This window comes from Acromyrmex echinatior, chromosome 2, assembly GCF_024713525.1.
Source record: "Acromyrmex echinatior isolate Ae372 chromosome 2, ASM2471352v2, whole genome shotgun sequence".
NCBI lineage: Eukaryota > Metazoa > Arthropoda > Insecta > Hymenoptera > Formicidae > Acromyrmex > Acromyrmex echinatior.
The window spans coordinates 10,049,901-10,077,006 of NC_141853.1; the positions used below are offsets into that span (position 1 = coordinate 10,049,901).

At 37.1% G+C, this 27,106-nt stretch overlaps 3 protein-coding genes across 13 annotated transcripts in view; 1 reads left to right on the plus strand and 2 right to left on the minus strand.

Annotated features, from left to right (window-relative positions):
* Window positions 1-818: 818 nt before the first annotated feature.
* Dhc64C (dynein heavy chain, cytoplasmic) lies at window positions 819-21,291 on the minus strand. Of its 8 annotated transcripts, none has more exons than XM_087416645.1 (22): window positions 20,617-21,291; window positions 17,698-19,310; window positions 17,464-17,599; window positions 17,020-17,393; window positions 16,735-16,770; window positions 16,063-16,134; window positions 12,605-15,955; window positions 12,137-12,531; window positions 11,736-12,046; window positions 11,563-11,651; window positions 11,336-11,365; window positions 10,075-11,221; window positions 9,492-9,987; window positions 8,601-9,216; window positions 7,710-8,504; window positions 7,396-7,597; window positions 6,961-7,156; window positions 5,499-5,616; window positions 5,035-5,406; window positions 2,185-4,947; window positions 1,914-2,111; window positions 819-1,748 (listed from the first exon to the last, which is right to left on the minus strand). In XM_087416645.1, the coding sequence occupies exons 1-22, from the start codon at window positions 20,858-20,860 to the stop codon at window positions 1,314-1,316; spliced, it is 13,989 nt and encodes a 4,662-aa protein (XP_087272771.1). In that variant the 5' UTR covers window positions 20,861-21,291; the 3' UTR covers window positions 819-1,313. The 8 variants fall into 8 exon arrangements, with proteins under 8 accessions (XP_087272771.1, XP_087272770.1, XP_087272775.1 ...); XM_087416644.1 differs by lacking the exon at window positions 6,961-7,156 and adding an exon at window positions 6,344-6,542 and having other exon boundaries at window positions 20,617-21,289; XM_087416649.1 differs by lacking the exon at window positions 16,735-16,770.
* A 930-nt stretch (window positions 21,292-22,221) lies between these two features.
* On the minus strand, window positions 22,222-25,988 carry LOC105148037 (uncharacterized). Its single transcript, XM_011059493.2, has 8 exons — window positions 25,295-25,988; window positions 24,860-24,964; window positions 24,696-24,761; window positions 24,493-24,608; window positions 24,020-24,295; window positions 23,699-23,906; window positions 23,310-23,530; window positions 22,222-23,239 (listed from the first exon to the last, which is right to left on the minus strand). Exons 1-8 carry the CDS (start codon window positions 25,340-25,342, stop codon window positions 22,243-22,245), a joined length of 2,037 nt encoding a protein of 678 aa, XP_011057795.1. The 5' UTR covers window positions 25,343-25,988; the 3' UTR covers window positions 22,222-22,242.
* Window positions 25,989-26,014: 26 nt separating this feature from the next.
* ssp3 (short spindle 3) overlaps window positions 26,015-27,106 on the plus strand; it is a 46,273-nt gene continuing 45,181 nt past the window's right edge. The window contains exon 1 of one of the 4 annotated variants that reach the window (XM_087416661.1): window positions 26,015-26,134. The gene's annotated coding sequence lies outside the window, so the exon portion shown is untranslated. The other 3 variants (XM_087416658.1, XM_011059494.2, XM_087416659.1) reach the window with 3 other exon arrangements.

Below are 27,106 nucleotides of genomic sequence, written 5' to 3' on the forward strand. Positions count from 1 at the left end.
ACAACAGAAGCTACGGTGCGATTCATAGCAAAGACACATGTTTCGTAGTGCAGAGGAGATTGGGCTTCGGTTCGAATTTCACTGCTGGATATTTTTCTGCAGTTGTCCAATGGATGAAAAACAAAAGATAGAAAGAATGTTGGTTCAACAAATGGAATTACTGATCGAACTGTTTCAAAGAGTTGATTATGACTGTTATGCTGCCCGATTAGAATCACAAATAACCTAAAGCAAGTTTGTTAGAAATTGAAAAAAAATTAACAACTGCTGGGTTTCTATTATTTGGAAAGTGATAATAAAATATTATGCTTTCATTGTCGAGAATTAGAAAACTGGCAGTCAAACGATGATCTGTGGACAGAGCATCTATCTAGTTCGATAACCGTTTGGTCTCTAATTCTCCTCCACAGTGAAAGCATAATATTTTACGTGTGAATATACATGCTTAAATGTTTACAAATACACGCGTACATATACTCATTATACGTAAAAGCATCATATTATCTGAAATAAACATGGCAGCAATCAAATTTTATGACTTTAGAGCTCCATATTTCTTTACCCTTTAATCTTCTGTAATTGTAGCAGTGGAGACATTTATTTAGAATTATAAACTATATCAAAATATCTCTCAAAACGGAGCAATTCGACTGAGATTATTTTTCATAAGGAACATATAGAGGCTGTTGTATTAAAATTCGGACTAAGATAATTTAATGGTAAATAAGAATAAGTTATAGGATCGATAAAAAGACTGATCATAAAAAAATAAACAAAATATGTATAATGAACGTTGATTACAAATAGTGAAAACAAAGTGATATTATAATACGACTTTATTAGATGCTAGTAAGATGTTATAAACTGATTTACATCTGGGCAAACGCAATGTAATCCTTTTGTTACAGAATACATATTTATATCTGAACGTACACAATATTAAATAAACTATATATATATTACAACCTCCTGCATGAAAATGTTAATTCTAATAAATGAATGATGTACACTTAATTATGCTCTATACGTCAAAAGTATTCGTTCCTAATTATACAATCAGCACAAAATCTTTTGGAGATACGAAAGCAATTCAGTGTAAAATATATATATTTCTTTAATGTTTTTATAGTTTTAATGTTTTTAGGTTTGTAATGAGTTGCATGTTACTATGCCTTCTTTTCTTTACAAACGATGGCATGTAATGTATCGTAACATGCAATGTGTCATAAACTGTTTTTAATTTATCGTGATAGCATTCTTTGCTTCACATACGATACAATTTGCTCTAAACAGTTTTAATTATTAAGCAATTATTAATTTAAAGCGGTGGATGTTAATACAGCAACCCCCCTCTCGTAAAAACTGTGCGGTTCTTGACTAGGAGCGATATTCAAATCGACAGTAAATAAAAGTTCGGTACGAGTACTATTCAAGTAGACCGGCAAGGACAGTTTGCCCTTTCTGATATCCTCCGTAGATGATCGCGCCCATCTTAGCATAGTGACTGGTAAATCAGTCATGATAGTCGAAGTTAAATATAATTGATTATCTTTACATTGCGCACCTTGTAGTTTTAAACCGGTAACAGCAAATGAACAATCATCCGTGGCAATGTTATCGCCGTCTCCGATAGTTACATTTAATTGCAATTCCTCGAGTGACCAGCTATTAGCCTGCGCGATGCATTGTCTGGTTGCGGTGATATAAGCCTCAGGATTCAGCAAACCTCCCAGCCAAACTGGGAAACTCTGAAACCAATCACAATCGATTGATAATTTTATATCGAATCAATTTGAGCGAATTCAATGAAGAGTAAACATATTTCTGAAAAATAGTATAATTAATATCATTCAGTGATAAAATCTCTAGAACAGTGAAGCAAATGTAAGGAAATGATGAAAATTGAAATAAACCTTTATCTCCTTCGCACCGCCTTGGGAGACTAAACGCGAGACTTCCTGCAGTTGCGAAACCCTGTGGCTAAAATCGGTAATCCATTGTATGACTGTACAGCCTCTTGGCACAGTATACCTCCTCCAACCACCGGGCAGAATACCTTTTACTAATTCAGACAGCATTGTTCTATGATAATTGGTCTGTTTTTTCTCACCCTATTAAAAATACATAAAATACAATTAACATATTTTATATTTGAGAGTAATAAAATAGAAGTAAAACACTTACTTGACAAATTAATACGACATCCTCCAAGTCGTGGATAACATCTTGAAGTAATTTCGCTCCACTATTGACTTCCCTCTCGAAGTATCTATATAATGGATCTTTGATATTCTCGACTGTTCTCTTCAAGGTCGGTAGATTCTTTGGAAGTAATTGTAACCAAGTGGAAGCCGAGTTATGCAAGGTCCTCATCCAAGATGGTCGACCATCTGCTTCAGCTTCTCTTGGCGTATCTAGAGACTCCTCGTTCGAGTACGCCAATTCGTCCTCATCCTCCAATTGCTGCATCTTAAGAAGCTTGGAAACCAAATCAGTTCCTCTTGTGGTTAGAAGCACTTTTTCCGCATTATTCGGCAAGCCAAGCCAGGAAGGTGTCTGTCTATCCGAGAGTGATTCGATCCATTTTAAAAAGTGGTCACGTCTAGTGCCATCCGGCATCGTGATGTGTCTTTGATTACTCTGGGCGCCGTCGATATTGGCGACAAGGGCAAAATCGGCTTCAAATGAGCGCGGAGTGAAGAGTTTGCGCAGAAAAGAAGCCAAGAGACGTTGGTCAAAGTCGTTGTCAATTTTGCCACCATAGATGCATTGAGAGAGAAGAGTCACTAGAGCATCCCAAGGCACCTTTTCTGGCGGCAGATTTGTCCTGCCCATAGCCGTAGTTTCAATCCATGTATCCAAAGTGTCGCAGGCGACTCTCAAATCGCTCTCGTTGAATTCATAATGCTTTGCCCAGCCCAACGGCGCATAACGTAGACGTTCCTGCACGATTGCATGGAACCACGCGAGCAGGAAGTAGAGACGGGCTCTCTCGTTGGGTGCTCGCATCATTCTTGAAGCGGGAACGGTGCTAAATGTGCGCAACAAGTTTGCTCGTATGCCAGGAGGCGGTTCGAACACAAATATTCTACCAGCTCTTAATAGATTCACTGGCACCTTAGAATTAATCTCCATCGTTAGGAACAGTCGGAAACTAGTGTGCGGCTGAAGACTGTGAAGCTTCTTTTCCAGCTGCACCAACCATTGCGGAGCAAGATGTACATTCTTCAACAGCACCCATCTGCCGGCCTTCACAGCCATGTTTATAGCCCGATCAGCCTGATTAAATCCTTCCGCCGACCCAATAGCGATGCTGGCTATTTGTTTACCCAATTCTGCTGCTAGATCATCGACTCTGCCCGAAGCGTCAAAGCCCGGTACTGAGCACAATAAAGCCGGCACAGTCGCTTTCAATTGGTCCTCTACAACGGATGCAAAATCGAGTTCGGCCTCCGCGGCCGGCATGAAGGATTCATTGAAAGCAGAGGCCACTACTAGAGACGCGGCTGCTATCACGCGATCCGGTCGGAAAGCTTGTATTATCAGCAATTGGTGCATTGCTGTTCCTGTGGGTGATAACGGCTTCTCCTCATCCCAGAGCTTCGGTACACATGTCTCAGGTGTAGGTGACTGCAACCACGCACCGAATTCCGAGTTCTCCTGAATTTTTTCCGCGAGCTTTTTGAAGGCGGGCAATCTTATGCTCAGACGCATCATCGCTTCCTGCTGCTCTGAGCTAAGATTGGGTACTGGAGGCGCTCGGATGTTAAGCACGCCTTCCTTACCGCGCAAGAAGAATGTGAACTCGCTATCGTAGGTGGATTCTGAGGGTACACCCTTCAAATGAATACGACAGAGCAGTAGAGCAAATGTTAGCCTATCCGTATGCAACATTCCTCTGGCAACTCGTTCGTAACAGACGGCAAATAGATCGCGCGTGATTTGTGTGAGTCTCTGACCATAATCCGACATACCAGATAATTTCGGATTTTGAGACAACACGGACGTGAAGATGTCCAGGAACATCTTCAGCGAATACTGATACAAAAAGTGTACTTGATTGAGGCTGTCCATTGTGAAGTACATGTTTGAACACGCTTGAGAAAGAGGCATGTATTGCTGTGAGACTGTTTCGATTTCCGCTATAACCTTGTCCGTTTCTTCTACTTTCTTGCTGATGTCGGCGGCCTCTTGTTTCAGAGTTTCCAGAGTTGTGATCACGGAATCGTCGTCGAGAATCTTGCCCTTGGCGTCGTTCAACGCTTGCAGCAAAGACTTTTCTAGTTGTCGCAACCTCAGGTGGAACTCGCCTTGAAGTTTAAGCAGGTCGGATCTCTTCTCGTCGATGTCAGGACGTTCGGCCTTCAGCACCTGATTCAAACACTGACTTTGCAGAGAACTTCTAGTAACGGTGAAGTTAACGAACGTTACACGTGAGCAGATGTCTGGCGGGAATTCCACCGTCGGGTCTCTCGTCGACAAGAAGATGACGAAGGAAGGCGAGAGATCTATATCTTGGTCGCCGAGTGTAATCAGTACGCGCCCGCCTGTTCGTCTCAGTTCTCGGTTCAACACAGGATTCAGTATAGGATCGTAATTCTCCACGTCCTGAACCAGAAGGGGATTACCGAATCGTAGAGCGCTCTCAAGATTTTTCCTAAATGAGTCATCCAAGAAACTGGTCTTTGTGATCTTCCGATCCTTAAACTCGTTCATAATGAATTCCGTCGCCTGACCAGACGGATCGATGATTAAAGGATATCTGTTAAAGCGCTTCAACATAATCGCATTCTCAGTGCACAGATCGTCGGTTGGCAATGCGTTCGCCTGCCATCTCAAACGTTCGTCCGGATTGGAAAGATATTCTGTTCTTGCAATATCAGCTCTGAATTGTAAGTTTGCGTGATGCAAATGTTGGCACCATGTGGTAAAGAGATTTTGGCGATACTAAAATAAAATATATTCCGTTGTAAATTAACAAAACCAAATGTAAAAAAAAGAAATATTAAAATATTAGGAAGAGCTAAAACTTACATGTTGATCGAAATAGCCAGCATAGGCCAAGAAAGCGGAAGATAATAAAACGTCTCCGATTATTGTCGACATTTGACTCTTAAATGTTTCACTCGTTGCTTCCCATCTTTCCCTTTCGATAACTAAGGATTTTAACAAAGCGATTGATCTGTCCACTTTGGCTTGCACATTCTCTAAATCGGCTTTGATTGCTTGCGCTTGTGAGATAAGTTGAGCGTATTCCTCCTTGTATGACGCTATACTCTGCTCCAGTTGAGCAATCAAATTTTTCACTTCCTCGCCCTTTAGTTTATTAGTTTCTGCTTGTCGTTCCAAAGAATAGAGTTCATCGCGCAAGGGTTCAACTCGCTTTAACATATCAGCATATTCAATCTGGAAATATATTTATCTTTAAGGTTTATGTTCTTGAAAATTGTATAAAATGATATATATATATTTTTCAGGTTTTAAACGATAAAATTTACCTGCGCTATGGCCCATTTCACCATAGGACCACAAGCTAAACTAGCACGATTTACTTTCTCGAAGTTATAGTCGGGATTGCTTAGATAGCGGTTCTTCATTTTTTCTCTCACTTCATCACTAATTAAAAAATTCATTAATTTTATCGTTAATCTTTAGAGAATAAAATAATTTTTTAACTCTATTGTAATATATCATTTTTGTCATATAAAAATATTTTGTATAATTACTCTTTTTTATCATCAGAAACTATTAATCGGCAAAAATTAGAAACTTATTGTAATTAATCTTATTGTAATTACTAATAAAAAATATTAATATACATTTCTCATATATTATGCTGTTATATACTATTAATATAATTATTTTCAATAAACAAGATCCAATTAATGTTAGTAACAAATTAATCGAACATTGTTAACATGCAGTAAAGAATAACAGTAGTTGTAACAAGTAGTTTTTGCTGTTAAAACTTGTTATTATACACGTTATATTTTTAAAGCAGTTTTGAAATTGCTTGCCAAGTGAAGTGCATTTATAAGAAATATGTTTATCAAAACTTGTTACGATATATTAATTAAATAATAGTATAAAATACGTTGGTTCAGTCATTATAATATCTAAAGAAAATGTCATATTTTTAACATATTTATAATTGAATAACAACGAAAAATAAAATCAATAAATATGTTTAAAAATCGTCGTAAATATAAGCTAATACTTTAATCATCAATGCAATCAAATATTGCAATTCTGCACTAATATTATACCGTACGCGATATCTAAGTTTGTGACAGCTGATTCCTCGATATCGCAACAAGAAAACAAATAATGAATGCATGCTTACGTAATGTCCTCGGTACTGAAATTAGAGACAATAGTATTGATAAAGTTGTCTCTCATGATGACCGCACGGATAGATTTCCAGTCGCTAGCATTTTCACCGAGCAATAAGCAGATAGATTCCAATGCGACCTTCACAATCGCCGGCGGATTCGCCATGGAGCGAACCTCGACTAAATGCTGTTTCTTTATCGATTTCACCGCTGTACGAACAATCAAAGAGGACATTATATAGTACAAAGAAGAAGAAGATGCACATGCATTAGGCAAAGTTATAATAAGTTACGCGAGAAAAGATGTTGGCCTTCCTGCATAGCTGACCTATAGTGTTAGATTTAAGAGAGGCAACATAAGTAACATACATGTTATGTCTTTACATTTGCAAAGAGATGAAAACGATTTAATAAAATATTTTCATTTGCAATATCTTCTCCTGAGATATTATTACTGTACGTTCTCCTTGCAGTTGTAATAACGCAGCGACGCAAGTAAGCGACGCTGAAACTGACATGTATTAAGGGAGACATGTATCAAGCTGTTAAAAATTATAGCTTGTTTCATATTAGAATCCCACGCACGAACGTTGAACATTCAACAGGCCCGCAGTAGTCGCTCCCTTACGTGATGTACTCGGTGTTGAAGTTGACGATAGTAGGAATAAAGCTGTCCTTCATTATAACAGTACGAATCTGCTTCCAATCTGTGGCACTTTCCTCGAGCAACAGGCATATAGATTCAAGAGCTACTTTTACGACAGCGGGTGGATTCGCCATAGATCGGATCTCGACCAGGTGTTGTCGCTTAATTGCCTTCACGGCTACACTCAATGCAAATATTTCTCAGCGCAAAACATTCCAGAAAGCAATTATGTCATAATTTTAAAATTATTTCAATATTAATTCGAAAACGTTAACAACGAAAGATAAATTTTATTTATCCAAATTATTTTTCAAAATAAAATTTTGAACGATTTTATAATTATTTGATTAATCTTAAAAATATTCAACAATAAATTTGTATAATAATGCAATAAAGAATACCGATGAAGATACATACCATTTTGAGCATCAACAACAGCTGGTTCGACCAAGGCAAGATCCGCCATGACATCGTCTCTCTTCTGATTTATAGCTACTGTTTGAATAGCCAATTGTTGTTGGATCTCTTGACTTTGCACTTTCTTCTTCTCAGCTTCCTGCTGATCCTTGACCATCTGTCTTAATTTCGCATTGGCTGCTTCATTTTTAGCTTGCAATTCCTATAAGAAAACAGGATAATATAGATGTATAAAAGATTCTATTAAATATTCTATTAAAAAAAAGCATTAAAAAATCAAAAGAATGTTTCTTGTGAATTCAGTTTATGCTTACCTGAGATTTAACAGCTAAGCTCTTCTGCATCTCCTCTACTTGCTCAACTGTTTCGGCAATTTTACTCAAACCGACATTTAGATGTAACTGTTGTTCTTCTAAGTCACTTCTCTTCTCTTGGTATAACTTGACGAAGTGATTAATAAAATCTAAATAATGGCGCGGCGTAATTGCCATTGTTCTGGCGCCTCTCTTGGCCAACCGTGTGTTTGCTTTGTGCAAGGTTTGGTGAACGTAAACGCATGCATTTATCACGGCATCCCTGTGTGTTGGTTGTGATGGAATCAACGAGCATACGGACGGGAAGAAGTCCGGACACTTCCACATGGGTCTCTCCAAGTCAACACGATTAGTAAATTCTTTGCCGACTTGGAACAACGCGTTGTCCGACCAATCGCCGAACCAATTCAGCACGCATCTGTTGAATAACGCAGGCGATGTTGCCGCGCGATCTTTTAGACCATCTGTACTTGGATTCATTGTGAAAACGACATGTAGATTCTTCATAACTTGGCCGGTGAACCATTTATATAATTCCTCGTTGGAATCCAGCATTAGACCCTCTCGCTGGGCACCTTCTTTGCATTGTGTCATGAGTGTTGTGTACTCGTCACCCTCGAACAATCCGGGTACTTCTCCGTTGGCGAGTAATGTATTCATACGTTCGAGAAAACCTGAATCCAGCACGTTAGATTCATCGAGAATAAAGGCTATCTTTTCGTCTTTGCAACCGGATCGTCTCAACACTTGCCGTAAATCTTCGTCAAAATCTTCACCAGTATATTTATTGTGTACCTATTGAAGATATTGATCGAAGATAAATTAATAGAAGAATGTATTTGAAATATTATATAACATTTGTTATCGAAACGATACGTAGTATGGAATTACCTTAATTTGGAAAATAGACAAGCCGTTCATCCATGCAACGAATCTCGACAGAGTAGTCTTACCAGCACCAGAGACACCAATGAGCAACAAGTGTCCCTGAGGCTGTCGGAAAATTCTGTCAATCCGTAAAACATGTTCAAGAACTTCATCGAAGAGTACCAGCGGCACATCTAGCTCTTCCTCGTAAAATACTTTTAACCTTGCACGAACGTAATCTCTCAGCTCTTCTCTATTCACTGGCACATAGTCCTTTGACAGCCAATTACTGTATAAGATTGGTCTGGCCAATGCTTTTTCTCGATCAACCGACATAAAGTGTTTCAGAGCCACAATATCTATGTTTTTGTTCGTCCAAGCTCTTTCAGACTCCTCCACCAATCTGTCTTGGAATAGACGAAGAGCCTCATGAGCCCATAAACGCACTAGACCTTCCACGGAGAGATTATCAAGCGGTCTAATAGCTTCGCAAATGCCGCGCACCCAACGTGTCATTTCACGTGGAGAGTATACATAGTGTGGTTGCATGTCTTGAGTAAATCTTTCCTGGGAGGCCAGATAGAACTCCACCATTGCATTCGTTAAAGGTTCCGCATAACCTCTCAGATTAGGCGTCAATCTATAATTTTGCAGAAAAATTTCTCTTGTATTAATTGATATTTGGATGTTTTTATTACAAAAAAAAATGTATTTTAAGGCATGAATATTACAAATAAATATAAACAATAAACAATTCTTGTGAATAATGCATAATTCACTATAAAATTCGATTGCTCGCTTCATATGCGTTTCGTTACATAAGATTTGATTGAAGATTGTAAATAAAAGAAGATAAAGCAAAAATAATAACCCATTTCTCGAGAGTCTACATTTCATACTTCAAAAAATTCTTACCTGAGCATGGCACGCGTGAATGTGCCATAAATCTGCTTGAGCGAGGTTTCGCCAGGATAATCAACGTAAATAACAGGTACGTGTCGCAGGAATCTGTGACTGAGAGGTTTCCTGCCAGGATCTGTAGGTGGATTACAAGCACCTACAAACTGAATTCTTTCCAGAGTAACCCATGCCTGGTCACTGGTTCTATAAAATCCTTTATGTTCTACTAATTGTCTCAAGAAAGAGATCACACGTTGCGTCCCATAATTATCCATATCGGGTAAATTAATTTCATCACAGAACAAAACCAGCCATTTGCCCAATTGAACCGGGGAGAGTACAACGCCGTTAGGCGTTTTACGATATTCGCAATAGTGATCAAACGTTTTGAGTAACAGTTCAGGTGTCGTCGCGGAAGAGAAGTTAAGTCCGACAACTTCCATGTCTGGAAGTGCTCGCAAAGCAGAGAATAGAGTCATGGTTTTACCAGAACCGGGTGGTCCACAAAGCACTAAATACGCAAAAAGAAAAAACAATTATTTAATATATTTAAACATAAAAATAATAATGCATATATTTGATACAAGTAATCACTTACCTAGAGGCTTATGTTCAGCCAACCAAGTATATAATAGACTCTCGTGTCTCACGGTATCTAAAGTCGGTACGACAATATCCGGACTAGCTACTTTGTGAGTCTCTACTTCAATTTGAGGAACTTTGTTGCTCCACGGTAACCATTCACCATGTATGTTTACTTCAAAGTCTATAATAGGTATATTATTTTGAGAAGGTAAAGGTACAGTTGTGATAGATCTAATAAAGTCACCCAAGTCGGATCTAACTTTTAATTTAGCGTCTCCCGCAAAGCTCCATAAAAGCGCGTAAACCAAGCACTTGGGCATATAACGTTCCAGTTGTTCGCCCGGCAAAGGAAAGTCGATGTGAGAGTGATTGTACTGTAGTACATTGCGAACGGCTTGATTTAGCATGGAGAATAGAGAACTAAGAGCTCGCAAGCGCGTAAAGTCCATTATATGTTCCTGTTTCATGGCATACTCCAAACACCTCACTACTAAACCATCAGGCGCGAAGTAACTCTGCATGATACTGGCGACTTCTCTCTGCACCGTTAATGCAGGTGATATAGTGTCTTCCTTATCCGAAGCTTTCTTGCCAAGATTATCTTCCTCGCCGTCTTCCAATGGGATGTTTCGTAGTCGTAGCATGTAGTTTTCAAATATCATTTCCGTTGACAGCACATCCTCTGAGAACCAAACCATACCGCATCGCGACACAGTGGCCAAGGTAGCGTACTTAAGATCTTGCACTTCAAACATAACTCTCACATTTGGCGGTAAGCTTAGGCGTTCACCATTAGGTAAAGTGAGAAGCTTGTTGTCATCCAACACCGAATTCAAGTTCTCGACCCATTCCGGATCGACATCTCCGTCGAATATGATCCATTGTCGCTTGTTGATTTCACCTCTGACGTTGTCGATTATCTTCCTCAATATATGCGTGAACAAACCATCCGTCCATTCGCGCGTATTTGGATCTAACACGCCATACAACGTTTCTTTGCTAATCGCTTTGGGATCAATTACATGAGCGACACCTTCCACGCCCTCAAATCGCTCCAGCGCTTTAAGCAGCACTTTCCAGGCCGTTGTTTTACCAGATCCACTCGGGCCAACCATCATTAATCCATGATTTAAGTTACAAATTTGATATAGTTGAAGTACCTAAATAAATAATATAATAAATAGAAGAGTGCAAGAAATAAAGACAATTCACGATATAACAAAAGAAAGACTCTAAAATATTTATAGACACGATTATATTTAGATTTATCTCACCTTCTCTACCCATGTCTCACCGACCAAATCCTTAGTATGCATAAACAATATGAAAATTAAGTCTTTAAGCATGTTATTAATGTATTTGTAAAATACGTACGAGATAATTATCTTCAGTAAATATAATTAGTATTTCTTTATTAGTATTGATAGTGTATGAAAATAGTTAAAATTATAATTAAAATTAGTGTTAAGCATTCTTTTCTATTAAAAAAAAAATGTATTACCTTTTCTTGCCAAGCACCTCCTTGTTCATCTCCTTCGCCGCAAACTAGGTATTCTTCAGTACAAACTTTCCTGATTTGATCCTTCAATCCTGAAATAAAATGCGCACATTTATATAGAGATTTGTCTAATCATCTTTATTTACAAAGATATACATTATTGGAATATAATTTACCTTTCATTTCCGCGCGAGTATAATTCACATTGGGGAATACATCACTGAGTAAACTGAATAATAATGGAATATCTTCAGCAACTAATTTGGGAACCATCGTCTCACAAACAGATTGAATAAGTATCTCTTGTTCAGGTAGATTCTCAGCGATCGAGGCTTCATCGATATTGGTTTCGCCACGGTTCTGCATACCTTCTTTGATTTTTTGGATACGGTCGCGTTTTACGTTTCCGGCAGAAATCAACACGGATTTAAGTGCACGTAGTCCGAAATCGTAATGAGATTGATTAGAAAGTTGTTCATCGCAAAGCCTAGGAAAAGAGAAAGATTCGATAATGTAACAAATATTATTTGCTAATAATAAAAAAATACTTATAAATACTAATGTATAAAATACGTACTTGAAGAATGGCACAATTTTACACGCCAATTTTTCTGCTGATCGGAAACCTTGACTGAAGAGCATCACTTCGGCAATCAGTTGCCGATCAGGTGTAGTCATAGCAAGCGACCTGAAAAGTTTCTTCAGGTTGTCAGGTAGATTGGATCGTCCGGCATATCCGGGATTCATGGTGATGAATATAGCCATGTCGGTGGAGACTTTAACTTGCTTTCCAACCAATTCGACACAGAGGGTTCCTTCTTTCTTGCCTTCCATCTGACTCTTGAGTGCTTCCTGAATCGTCTGCACTTGTTGAGAAACAGCAGATAACATTCGTTCTTCTAAACGATTAAATTCATCGAAACAACCCCACGCACCCACTTGACAGAGACCAACAAATATACGACCCATTGCCTATAAAAAATAATGACAACATAAACTATATATTTCTCTTTACTAATATTATTAAGCTAATTTTTGTATTTACCTGGAAATCGAATGTTTCGTCGCAATTAAATACCAATACGAATCTTCCGAGCTGATGGCCTAATGCTTTCACAGATTCAGTCTTTCCTGTACCAGCAGGTCCGAATGGTGAACCACCAAGTCGAGCTTCTAATGCTTGCGTCATTGTTAAGTAGCATCTGTCGGTCAACGGTGTCTGTACCAGCCGATCTTGTACTCCCAAGTATTCGAATCCATAGAAGAACTTAGCATTTGCCATATGTATTGTAAGCTGCTGAAGCACTTCCGTTTGCCTAGGATCAAAATAAAATCTCATTTCGCACAGCCATTCGAAGGCCTTTGGATTCGAAACTCTGTTAGCGGTCAATCGTCTGGTAACAGTGCGTTTGTGTACAAATTCGTTGATTAAATGTTCCAACTTCTTTCTTCTTAAAGGTGGCTGTTCTTGAAGAACAGAATCAGCCAGAACATTCAACGTGCCTTCCACTTGTATTAAAACTCTCTCCAATGAATTTTTGCTCGGATCTGCTTGCGCTTCGTGAAGAGCCGCTTCTACGTCTTCTGACCATAAAATTTGTGCAGCTAGAACTATTATTTGAGCTTGATAGTTGTCACACCAGGACATAAATGCTTGTGGATTTATATTTCCATCCTTAAATTGTTTAATATCTTGTACTGCTTTCGCGAGACTTGAAGCAAGCGTTACGCGCATTTCTTTCTCCACAAGCGACAACCATTCGTTGATTTTGGGATGATCGACTGTAGATACCGGATTCTGGAATATAACTTCTTCACCCTCGCGTGAAGCAACACCAGTGATAATCGTGTTGTCTTCGTTCAATAAAATAGCTGCTACACCGGCAAACATTTTTTTGAAATGTTTCTGCAACCTTGCAACATTTTTGCTATTACCAATAATTTCTAACAAGTCTTCGTCGCCGACAAAGTAAAATCGTGGGAAAGAAGTTCGTTCTCTTTCTAGGTATTCTCCTAGTGCTTTTTGTATCTTGCCAAGAAGATCAGCAAGACGTTCGAGTGCTCTTTGAACGCCAGGAATGTTCAGTACGTCTGTAACCATAGGAGATTTGGAGACTTTCTTCATCAGTCCCAAGAACTCGGAACTAATACTTTGAAAACGAGATGTTTCCACTGGTAACAACGTCTTGATATCTGCGCTACCGGAAAAGATGCCTTCGAGATAAACCCATCGTCGCTGTACGTCTATCCATACATCGAATAGAGCATTAATTCTATTTAACTTTTCTTCCCATGTTAAAGCTTCTTCTTCAAATACCTTATAATATGGCGATAGTTTCATAGCTGCCACTGAATTGATATGTTCTTTCACCTTATTGAACAAATCATCCCAACCACGTATCAGTCTACATTTATTTTGATAATTTATTAAGTCCAATTCATATGTTTGCCATGACTCGCGTACTTGCTTCAAGAATTCCTCGAGTGCCATTTCGCCCTGAGCTACAAGAATAATATCTTTAACTATACCTTCATTTTTTTGAAGATTTACATCCCAGACTTGGCCGAGAGTAAGCTCGCTCAGTACCCAGTTTACTCTGAGCTGCTTAGTCAATTGTTTCCAATGCCTTTCTTTGAGCGCGTCAGATTTCAGTTCTACAATCAGCATATTCACTTTCGTATAACTCTGCAACATTTTCTTTACGTATTCATAAGACGAATATTGCCTCAATCTCGCTGGAAGTTCCTTCAACTGCGCCATCATTGTATCCAATTGCTGACGCAATTTTCGCGGTTGTACAGAAAGCCAAGGTTTCTCTCGCGTTTCATCAATTTGTGCCCATATTCTTGACAATTCTGACCAAACTCCCCTCAAATCCTGTAGCTCTTCAAATACCACCTGCATTCTATCCTCGCTGGTCGATATTCCGCCTGGTTCTTGCAATTCTAACGCCTCTTTAGCCTTAGCTACATTGTCCCTCTCTTCTTTAAGTCTAGCGAATTTACTCTCGAATAATTGCAGCTGTTGCAAAGCATCGTCTGGTCGTAAATGGCCTTCGACCGGTTTACCCCTTTCCCAATCACTAAGGAAATCGGTGGTTCTTGTTTCAACTGCTTTATCTTCAGCGACGATTTTCATTTGCAAGGACGCAACTTGAGTTTGAATACTGGTATCTTTGCGTTTGATTATTTCATTAAATGCACCCCATTCGCCTTCTATATTATCCACGTGCAACCAAGAAGATGGAAATTGGAATCTTTGACGTTCGAGTATTCTTTGACCTTCGCGATATATGTCTACTTGTTTCTCCCATGCTTTCATCTTACGCTTTAGAGATTGCACATATGTTATAAAACCGACTGCATCAGATGTACTAGCTGCTTCGATGGATTGCTGTTCTAGATCGCTCCGAGATTTCGATACTTGAGAGTGAAAGCTCGCCATCTCATTACCCAGAAGTGTCCCGAATTTACCCAAAGTTTCTTTATGCCACGAATCGTACTTTAGAGATACTTTACTCTGCACCTTCGCAAAGTCTATAATCACAGGTCCAAATTCACGTCTCGTGTCGGAAGTATCAAACGTGGTTCTTGTCTTCTTTATGTCATTGAGACACTTCATCCATAAGTTAATATTTTCGCCCAATTTACCATAAAGATTGCCTGGCTGCAGATCCCAAAGAGCTTGATAGCGTAACCATTGATCGACATAATCTGCAACATCCTTCATTTTGAATTCAACAGCTTCGTATGCTGCCTCCAATGGTTGCTTTCCAGTAGGTAATTTTGTAAGCAAATTTCTGTATGTGCCTGATTCAGGTTTATCCAATCCGACTTGATATCTCGAGCTTTGGAGACGGACCTGCGAAGTAACAATTGCTTGCCACGCAAATAATTGTTGCATTATTTGAAACCTTGCATCTTCGATGCTAGGATATAAATACATAGTCTGATTGGTAATTCGGACTTCATGGATCTGATTTTGAATTTTAGGATCGCCGCCGGGTTTATGCGTCGGTTGTGTAGGAGCGTCCGTGTCCATACTCAGATCAACTTCCTTTTTGTGACCGGTTAAGGCATCAGTCCACGCTTTTATTCCAGCTTCCAATCTGGCAGCCAAATTTTTCTCTACTTCTTCATCGAGTCTTGCTACCCAGATATGTAAGTTGGAATAATTCTTCAGAGATAATTCATCTACTGATTTCTGTATCTTTGACAGTATATCGGCGAATGTGTTTGCGGAATAAGGACACGTTTCAAGAGAACGAACATCCACATCTAATTGCTCTTCCACAACTAAAAGATCTTCGACCCTTTCTTGGAACGACACGACAGCATCCGACAAACGTTGCACGTATTGATCGAGTTTGTAGCTCTCCCAAACTAGCGCGATACCCTATATAGACAATCAATACAGTTGTAATATTAGAAACTATATGATATATAGAAAGCAAATATAGAATAGTGAATATATCATAAATTTTATATAAAACTGTGACTTACCTCGGAAATCAATGCTAAGACATCCTTACGCATACCAGCAACTAAAGGAATAATACTGGCTTTGTCCTCGATCTAAGAAGAGATTTACATTATTTTTTTAATTTGCAATGCGTAATAATCTCAATACAATTTTACAACATAAATTACAAGTTATCATTCAATACCGAACTCAGGAGTATGCATATTTAAAAATTTAATATAGATAATGTAGTCATATGTGATAATATTTATGATAGTTGATATATTCATATCAATAGACGAAATAATTATATGTATTGCCTCCAAGCAACTTTCCGGACATGCGGATAGCCTCATTTGTTAAAATTTATTAAAATAGATTTATATTACAAATTTATAATTGCATATATATCCGCCTTTATACGAATTAGTTTCATTTAAAACTTTGGTTTACATTTTCTCCTTTAGAATATTTATGAAATTTCTAAGTAATTTAAAAATACTTGTAGCTTCAGACCTCCCGCACATCCGTACAAGCCTACATGTATTTGAAAATAATTGACGTAACATTCGTTAAATAGATAAATCAATAAAAAAAAAATTATGTGTTATCTTGCATTACAGATTTATCTACAATAGCTAAGCAGGCAGACAATAATGCATTTGCATATATAGGCAAGATGCATAATTCCTGGAAGCGTCAAGTATGACTACCTTTAGTGCGGGACAATGGGGACTCCGATTGGTAAGCTAAAAATATTGGAGATCCAAGAAATTAGAGATATTAATTATTCTAACATTTACCCTCCAATACCTGGCACTATTACCCTAGCGTAATCTATTATTTTGTTCGGACTTGTTAAAGCTTTAAGTTGCCTATATTATTATAATTTATAAAATATGCGGAACAACATCCAGAAAAAAAGAAATCGATCATTTGCTAGAAATTGTTTAACTTCTGAATAATGATTACTAAGAAATTATTATCAATTATCTTACCTTCTCCAATGTTCTCTCGTAAGTTCTGATGCTTTCAATGAGACTGATGGCGAAGGGATATAACTGGTTCGCTTGGTGAGCCTTATTCACGATAGGTAGAGGCACACGAAATCCGAGGTTTCTCAAATTTCTCACTTCTTTAGATAGCGTAATAATCTCAGGAAGGAAATTCACTTTCAATTTCAGCACATTGCCGCGTCCTGTTCTTGAACGCACGCTCTCGATCGTAAAGATACGTCCAGTTACACCAAGATTTCGTGCCTGCACCTTGCGTGCCCAGTCATCGAAAATTTCCTGCGTTGACAGTTTCATGCGAAAACTATCTCCGTCGGCTTTTAGTTTCTGGCCCTCGATATGACTTTCCCATCCTTTTCCTAAATACACACATGTAACGTTAAGTTGAGAAAATATTTTCTATAATTCAAAAATTGAAAGAGAGATTACCTAGGACATCTTCGACCCGTTTTAAATACATTGTCAATTGATAATCGATTTGTTTGACCCATATTATCGATCCAGCTACAGGTGGCAAATCTCTCACCATACTCATTCTGCAGCATTTGCTTTGCGCATATTGAACCTACAAAGAAAGAATTTATCGCAGTCATTACGATGTATATCTCTATTTAAGCTGCAAGTCTGTCTAAAGCTAAAGCGATCTTAATATTCATTTAATACCTTAAACTTTTCGTGCAGGGCCTCGATATCGTCTTTGACTCTCTGTATAAGTTGCGTCTGATACTCTCTGATGGCGCCTCGAATATGCGGCCGTACGAAGAGCGCATTAAATCGCGAAAATATCCTGAACATTTCATTGGCGTTCTTGGCTGTGCCCAATTGATCTCGGAGGTGTGCGGTGATCCGCGCTTCCACGCGCTCGATACGCTCTTCGTATCTGTGCACCGCGGCGTCCCAGGACTCCTGTCCTTCCTTGGTAATGTCCAGACAATCCACTTCCTTTACATTCTCGTACGCCAAGTTAACTTCACTGATAGCATTGGCATCGGCGGCATCCAGCGCGAATTCCACCTTCACGTTATCGTTATCGGCGTTCTCCATCGTGGAAGTATTGCTACTCTGGCGTACGGTAGGCCTGAGCACGCGGACTATCACAGTTCTCAGTTGTTCATGCTGACGTCGGAAACGGCGCATGTGCTCCATCCTCGATTGTAACTTCTTGTGCGCCGGCAGTACTCTCCATACCATCTTCATGTGTTCATCGCGCTTCTTCTTTACGACGTCCCTCAACAACCCTGTGAGTTTGTCATACTCGTCATCCCAAGTGGTGAACACTTCGAAGCATTGGGCCATGACTTTCTCGAAATCATCGAATGGAATGTGCATCAGGCGTCGTGTACCCAGCACCTTAAGCAACTGTTGTCCCAAATCCCTCGAAATAGCCTCTACCAATCTCAACACTCTTTGAATGGGATACTTGGTGCTTCTGATTTTTCTCAAGTGCATGAATATCTGCTGCACGCTGCTGCGTATCCGTTCAAGTTCAGTAGCCGACAGCAAGTCATTGATCGGAAAATCTTTCATCAGTGGATTGTAATCGTTGACGGTGGCTAGCGCTTGCTTCAAGCCGGTGTCAGTGTCAAAACTGACGGTGGCGTGAAACCGCTTGCCGTGCTTGAGTATATCGAGCGTCAGAGAGATTTCGATGCTCTCCCGTTTCTCCTGAATGCGGTGCAATGCTCTCTCGAGGTTCAACCAGAACGATATCTCCTGAAGGGCTGTACCCGATTCCGGATCACGGTTTAATTTCGTTACTTTCTGGATCTCCTTTATCCACTTGTTGACACCGTTCTGCAACTGATTCAGGAATGTCGAGTTCTCGACCTTATCGCCGAAATCTGCGACTTTCGGTTTACGACCCTCTTCCTCGCACTGTTTAATAACTTGCGCGACGATCGGATGAACCGGTAACGAGATCTCAGGGATATCGATATTCTGCTGTAAATGCAGCAGCCCCATTTCAAGTTCTGCAATCTTCTTCTCCACTAATGGTACCATTTTATCCCCATCTCTATGGGCGCGACCTGTTTCCTTCACGTAACTCTTAAAGTAGGGTGCCATGGTTTTGCTTATCGCATGCAAAGTTTCGTATGGTGGCCCATCAGAGAACGTAATCAGACGCACTTGCGAATGAATGGATTTATCAGCCTCGACAACAAGACTACGTTTTGTTAAAACTAGGGAGGCCATTTTTGGATTTGAAAAGTGTATCTCATTTGATATATAATAAGTGGCATTCTCCTTGTCTTCATCTCCCTCACCACTATCTTCTTCTGTAAAGAGAGAGTGCTTGGTTAATGCATAAAGGATTTAATTCAACTTCAGTTTTTCAACAATTATCACAATGATAGTTAATTTCAGAAAGAAATAAAAAAAATACAAAATTTTGAATTTATTAATATCTTGTTTAGAATGCAAAACAGAGACTTAAATATTTAAATTAACTGCTAAAGTGTATATTCACACCTGTAAAACATTAGAGTATTAAAAACATATATAGGGTGTTTCAGAAATAATTGGTCAAACTTTAAGAGCACATTCTATTCATTGTAAGGATGAAAAAAGTCATATAAATATGGGTTCAGAAATGTTTCCTTTCCAAGTTATAAATATTTCTTATTTAAATTATATGCATTTACGTCAGGCGGCATGCCTCGTTTCGACGTTTCATGAATTGTACTTCTATTTACCTTCTAAAATAAACAAAGAGTTATTAGATAGGTCTGTACAGAACTGAATCAGTCTTTATTTAAGCATTTAAGAGTGAAGATAAAATATAGATGTAAGTATAAAGTAAAATAAAATATAGTATAATATAAGTATAAAATAAAAAAAATTATAACTTGAAAAAAAAAAAGCATTTCTGAACCCATGTTTATATGACTTTTTTTCATCCTTACAATGAGTAGAATATGCTCTTAAAGTTTGACCAATTATTTCTGAAACACCCTATATAACAAAGTCTCATATATATATATATATATATATATATATATATATATATATATATAAAATATAAAATTTCATTATTTAATGATTAACACATAAAAATAGACGAGCGAAGTTTATCACCAAGATTATAAATCTAACGGAGATTACACGTAGACGTGTCTGCGCAGTAAAACGCAAACGCAGCAGAACGGATTTCTTATCAAATTACGCGTTAACCACTGCACGTTCATCAAGCCGTGATACAAGCACGCGTGAGAACTGCGAGAACGTCGACGGAAATCGAGGTGAAGATCACGAAAGAATGAATAATTACGTCGCCTACGTAATTAATCGATATGCGCCGATACGCACTTATCGATCTCATCAACTCGAATGAGTCATATTTGGCGGGAGAGCGGGGCGTGAACGTGCCGCGATTGATTTTGCAGGATGCGTCTACCTATAAAATCGTGTATGCACATATACGTGCGAATGTACCGTTGTACGCGTCAAGTTAACGTATTCGACAATGGAGAAGCCTCGCATCGGCCGGTCGCCGACTGACGGCCGATCCTCGTCATTCTCGAAAAGAATGAGAACGATGACGAAAGAACGATGATATAATAACCGATCGATCTCGCACTTTACCTTTGCTCGAGCTCCTTTGCACGTAGAGCGAGCTGACCTGCGAGTCGCCGAGGAACTTGCGGATGCAATCCTGGTTATAACGGTCGTCGAGCGCCAGGCTGAACGCGGGCGGCACCACATCCTCGTCCGGTAGCAGCACGGTGACGGCCTTACGTAGATAACTGGCGAACGTCGGGTATTCGACGATCGCGACGTTCTGCGACTCCGGGGACGGTTCCCCGGAGCCGTCCAAGGAATCGCCCATGCCGGGTCGATTGGTACCTGCCACTCGATCGCTACCACTCGCTTATTACTCTGGGATCGTTTTTCGGTGGATGATCGTGATCACCGGAGGGGTAGAGCGAACGATCACCGACCCCCTCCGCCGCCGGAATGAACTGTCAAGCGACCGAAGGCGACACGAGCGGCACAAGCACGCACGAATTGACACGAGCGGCACAAGCACGCACGAATTGACACGAACGTCACGAACTATGCAGTTTTTCGAGCTTTGGAATGAGTTCGATAAGTTCGAGATTTTACCTATAATCTGCACTTTAGAAATTTATGCGATAGCTGACAATTACATTGGACGATAACTATCGAACCTCTGGACAATTAATTTTTCTTATCAGTGGAAGATGAAAGGTATTTGATAAATATTGACATTATCGATTGTCGATATAAAATTTATCATATATAAATGTATTTAATTTATATACATGTTATTTTATAATGCAATATTAAACTTTTAATTATAATACTTTGTAAGTAAGAATATTTTTATGATGTAATAATACAGTTTTCACTTGTATGCACAGTCAAATTCGCAATGAAAGAAAATTGTTGATTATTATTGAGTCATAAATCTATGCCTACGAAATATAAAATAATAAATTATAAAATTAATATAGCATTATTAAGGAATCATTTTGAATTTTAAGATTTCCCAGCAAACGAGAATGGATTAAAATGGATTGAAATTTTTTTCTATCCGAATGCATATTTTAAAGAATTTTTTTTTAGCGAATACTTTTTTTGGATTTAATTGGATTCAATTGGATGCAATTGGATTGAAAAATTTGAACAGTATTCACAATGCACAAAAAAAACTAATATTATTTTTAGATTGAAAGGCATAGAGATATGCTCCATGCAATTCCTATAAATGAATAAAAATGCATTCAGGATTGAAAAGCATTCATTTTAACATTCGTGAATCAATATTTCTGAAAATCTGAATCCATTTCAATCCATTTCAATCCATTCTCATTTGCTGGATTATGCGAACTTCATCTATAGATTGTTTATCTTTGATGCTTTATTAATGATGATAAGCATAATGCAAGGATTATTATATTCTCTATTATTATAGAGAAAACATAAGAATGAGAGTGCAAGAGGAACGAGTGCAATAATTAGCTAAAAAATATTTTGATTTTTTGTTATTCAATTATTGATATTCAAAAATTCTGCTCATAAAATAAAAATCCTAAGATAAGTAAATGTTTTTCATTGTCATTAAATAAATGTACTATACTTTATTCAATATTTAAAACGAGAATTTGAAAAGAAAGATAGAGATATATATATAGAGAGCTGTGGAAAATTAATCAGTTTAAAATATAAATCAAACTTATCTCTTTATTATTCAGAGTTTTCACGTACATTATTTTCCTCACTATCACTTGTATTATTTATAATCTCATCTTCAGAATTTTCACCACTTCCTACGAACGTTTCCTCGTGAAGAAAAGGTGGCGGTAGTTTTGTGATAAATCGCATGGCTTGGGTTTCGAGAAGAATCTGTGGCATAGATGTAACCGATTCTTCGTCTCTATTCTCACAGATTTTGATGGATGATTTATTAAAAATGTTCTTTTGTTCCAGCTCTTTTACAAGTTCGTTTTCATCTGACTTACTGGTTTTTCCATGAACAGAATTATCATTTTCATAAATAGGAGAAATCATTCTTCTGCGATCTAAATTATTGTCGCTTGATGACGATGACCATAAGTTAGGAGGCATTGGAGGTGGAGCAGGTGCAACCTGATAATCCTTGTTATCCTCAGTATTCGATACAGGATTCTTTGATATATTTTTATATATACGTTGTAATGCCTTGGACTCTCGTTCAGACATAGATTTATGTTTATCAACTAAAGCTTCTTTCAACTCGCTCATAAAATTTTTCGCTAGAAGTTTATCCAACTTTTGTTGCTCTAATGAGTATTCATCTGTATCTTCGTCTAATGGTTTTAAATATTCCTCTTTGATATACTCTTCAAATACCTCGTCAAGTATCTGTGGATCTGAATCGATTATTACTGGCAAATCGAGATTCTGACTGATCGTTGTATCATCGATTACAGGTTGATTGCTGCTCAGATCACTGATTCTTGATCTTGCCATCAACAGGACGACAAATTCTGCCAGGCTCTTAGCCGTGTCAATCTCCTTGAAAGCTTTATCTAATTTTTGCATCAGTGTATCAGCTGTTTCATTATCGATACCAATATCCTGATTAATGCAATCATCAATATCTTTAAATGTTGAGAAAACTTGATTGTAAGCTAATTGCAGTTTATAGGATGCCAAATCCAATTGGATAGTTGGATCGTGCCACTTAGCTTTGTTCTGTGTCCTAATAAAAAAAATCTCTTGTAATATGTTACTATTGTAATAAACATAAATAAACATATCTTTCAACTTACTTATATCGAACTGGTTCTGTTTTGCAAGTATGATACGCATTAATAATTTCTGACAATTTAACTTTATATACAGGCAATTCTTTAGCTAAAATATGAATTATATGAGCTAATTCTGTTTCAGGAATTTTCTGGCAGGACTTTATCCAAGTATTGCTATCATATGCAATAGCTAATAAATATAACATTTCTGATTGTACCAGGAGATAGATGTTGTACAATCTCTATAAAAAAATATATTTAAAAAAGTTATCATAAAATATATATTAAATAAATATTATCACGCGTAGACGAGATACAGATTACTAAAGCCATCTATTGGAAAAATAATGGATTTCTTTTTACTACACCTAATATATTAAAATTTTTTTACCATTACATTATTTATTTACCTTTAATGTTTGATAGTCGATTTCATCAGATGTTTCAAATGAGTTACACTCGAATTTTGTAAATAGCTCTTCGTTAAGTATATCTTGCGGCAGTACTTTTGAAATTGACAGTAAACATTTGTAATATAGATAGGAAATATTTTCCATAAATTTTATTAAAGCATCTTTTAGAGATTCTAAATGTTGCACCTTTTCACCTAAGAAATGACTAATACAAACAAACAGAAGTAGGATAACAATAATTTATATCTAAATCTTTGTGTACGCACACATACGAAATATTAATATTTTTTTAAATTCATACAGATTTTGTACACTTACGAAAATTGTTGAAGACATGATCCAGAGTGCAATTTCATTTTATAATCACGTCGTAAAATCTTAAGGCCATCTTTACATATGAGAAAAAGTTCATTTTGTGATAATATGACATGTTCTAGATTTCTTTTTGCATAAAAACGTAAATATTTCATATAACCGATGCAACAAATTGCAAATGATGCAAATAATGTTGGCAATATTTTGTATTTACACCATGAAATGTATGTTGAAGAGATTAATATAGTTCCAGCCATAATTAATTCTTGTAGTGTTATTCTGTAAAATGAATAATTTCATTTTTTATTAAATGAAAAACATCAATTTTAATCAGTCACATATTTTGCAAATTCTATAAAAGAAATATTACATAAACTTTAGCACAAAAATGATTTACTAGCTATCTTTTTTGATAGTTTCTGTAAAAATTATAATTATAATAACTTAAAAAATTATTATACTTATTTTATAATTACCTTTTAGAATTATTATTGCACTTGGTTATAAAGCTATTAATCATAGAAAAATGATCATTTAACAAAGCTTCTGCATTCAAAATAATTCTCAATTGCTTTTCAGAATTACTCTTCTCCTACAAACAGTGTGCAAAATAAATTATAAAAAACAATTAAATACATATAACATCATTATATATATAAGTCTTTTCAAAACAAAATACCTGTGTTATCCAAGAATAAAGAAAAAATAATTTTGTATAAATCTTTTTTACAATATTCTTAATATCCTGGAAAAATCAGAAATGTTATATACATAGAAATGTCATATACAATTTATTAATCTCTTGTATATATGTGTTTTATATATAATATAAAAATTTATTACAATATTCAAACAATTCTTTCGTTTGAAGTCCGTTCTCTTAGACACAGGCACAGTTTCAAAGTCTGTATAACCTAATTTCGAAAGATGCTCATAAAGAGCATTACCCTGTAACACAGATGAAAATATTAAATTTTTGGGAGTAATTATTCTTAATTATTATACATTATTTGTAACTTGTAATTCGAAACTTTTATTGTTCTTCTCATCATTCTTAACCTACGATTATCTCTGTGGCTCGTTAAATCGATAATTTCTAAAATGAAAATTATACGTTTAATTGAAAAAGAGCCACTATTCTTTTCCAACATTTTTAACTTTATGAAAAGTTAAAGCACGAAAATTGTATAAACATAAATATAACCTCCTTTGTAGGACAGCATATATGTTTTTAAAGCACATTGAATTTAAGAAGTTTAAGGAATGGATTTGTCATACTTGTATCACAACATCTTCGTCTTCCTCGTCGATGCCATACACTTCCATCGTTAATATATTTAGTTTACTATAAATCTAATGCAATTTTGCACATGTTACATCCCAAGGTATCATGCAAAATTTATATTTTGAGAGGAAATGCAAATTCATGAATTGTAAAATCTTTTAATTGGATTTAAAAAATCCATAGTGCTATTTTCTCGTTATTTCTTCATTTTGAAATGTTAAAAAATTATCTTCATTCCTCTAATTGTTCTTAGGTCTGTTCTTTTTCTACCTATTCTGGTGAATACTGGTGGCAATAAGTTAGGGTGAGACGACTATACTTTATTTCACTTTTGACATTTCAAAATGAAGATATTTTTACTTATTGCATAAAAAATTGTATAGGTATCATAGAAGAAAAGAAGGAAAGTAAAAAGATCAAAAAGTTTAGCTACTAAAAACAGACTTGTAAGGTTTATTCCTTAATTGTAGTTTTACATTTTGCTTTCTGTATTCAAAATGAAATAGATATATGCAATAGATATACAATTAATCATTAAGAAGAAAAAGGGGAAAAAATTAAAAATATATAAAAATCTTTATCTACAAAAAAGTAATACTACGTCTCTACACTATTTCATAATCTTGTTTCATTGGTCCATTCTTTTCAGTTGAACTTTATGCACCGTTTACTTTCCTCTTTTTCTCTTCAATGTGGAAAGAAAAAGAGGAAAGATGAACAGTGCAAGAAGTTCAGCTAAGAAGAACAAAGAGCCTTTCTGTTTCCAGTTTCCAGTGCAGCCATCATCGCCATCGTGAGCAGTGCGACCAATAAACAGCTGCGGAATTCATGAGGTCCATGTTTATTCGTTTTGACGTATGATTTCATAAGATGTTATTATGCGTCGTTTCTCAAGTGTCACTCGCGAGAAGTAGTCGCGCGAGGTGCGGGCGACCTTCCACCGATCTTTCGTAATCGTCAGGTTGGAAGGTGGGTCACGTGCGGTACTAACAGAACATACGTAACTCACTTCACGTTGTTTGACAGAACGGTATCTCGTCATTGACAAGTAGCGGCGATTTTTCGTAATTCGGAGCTGCTAACCGCGTGTTTAGTCGCAGTCAGTTGACGACGTCGTCGTCGCGTAAACGTCACTTCTTCAAACAGTGCGTTCATCTCTCAGCTTTGCGCGTACGTTGTATTATGTATAACCTCGAGCTGAACATAGCGGCACTCGTAAAGCGTGTTGTTACAATGCCAGTGCGACGATTGGAGTCCTTGATTTATTCTTGGAGCTTCGTGATCGTGCGAGACTGTCCGCTCGTACACGAATGTTTGTCGCTGTTATTTCATTCTGTATACAATTGGGTTTTTGAATGTGAATTATAACATATGTCACTTTCTATTTTTTGAACTTTACTCATGATTGTATCACGACTTGGGCCTGGTTGCACTAACCCTACCTTGATTTTAAGCGAAACTCTTAAAACTTAAAACGCTCTCTATATCGTTTTAAAACCAAAAAGAGAGGGATAAAGAGAGTTTTAAGCCTCGCTTAAAATTAAAGTAATGTTGGTGCAACCGAGCCTTAAAGTCATAATTAAAGTTATGATTTAAAATCAGGATTTCTTCCATCATGACTTTATCAAACTACATTTAATAAATAGCCACATGTTTGTTTTTACAATTTTAAGCCTTTGGAGCTGATGCCATAATTTGTAATATAAGATCTGTGTTTTTTTTTATGGTTGAAATAGTATACTTTTGGTATCTAAAGTGAGATAGATATATGTTTGACACTTCACAAAAGCAAGACAGTTCTAGTG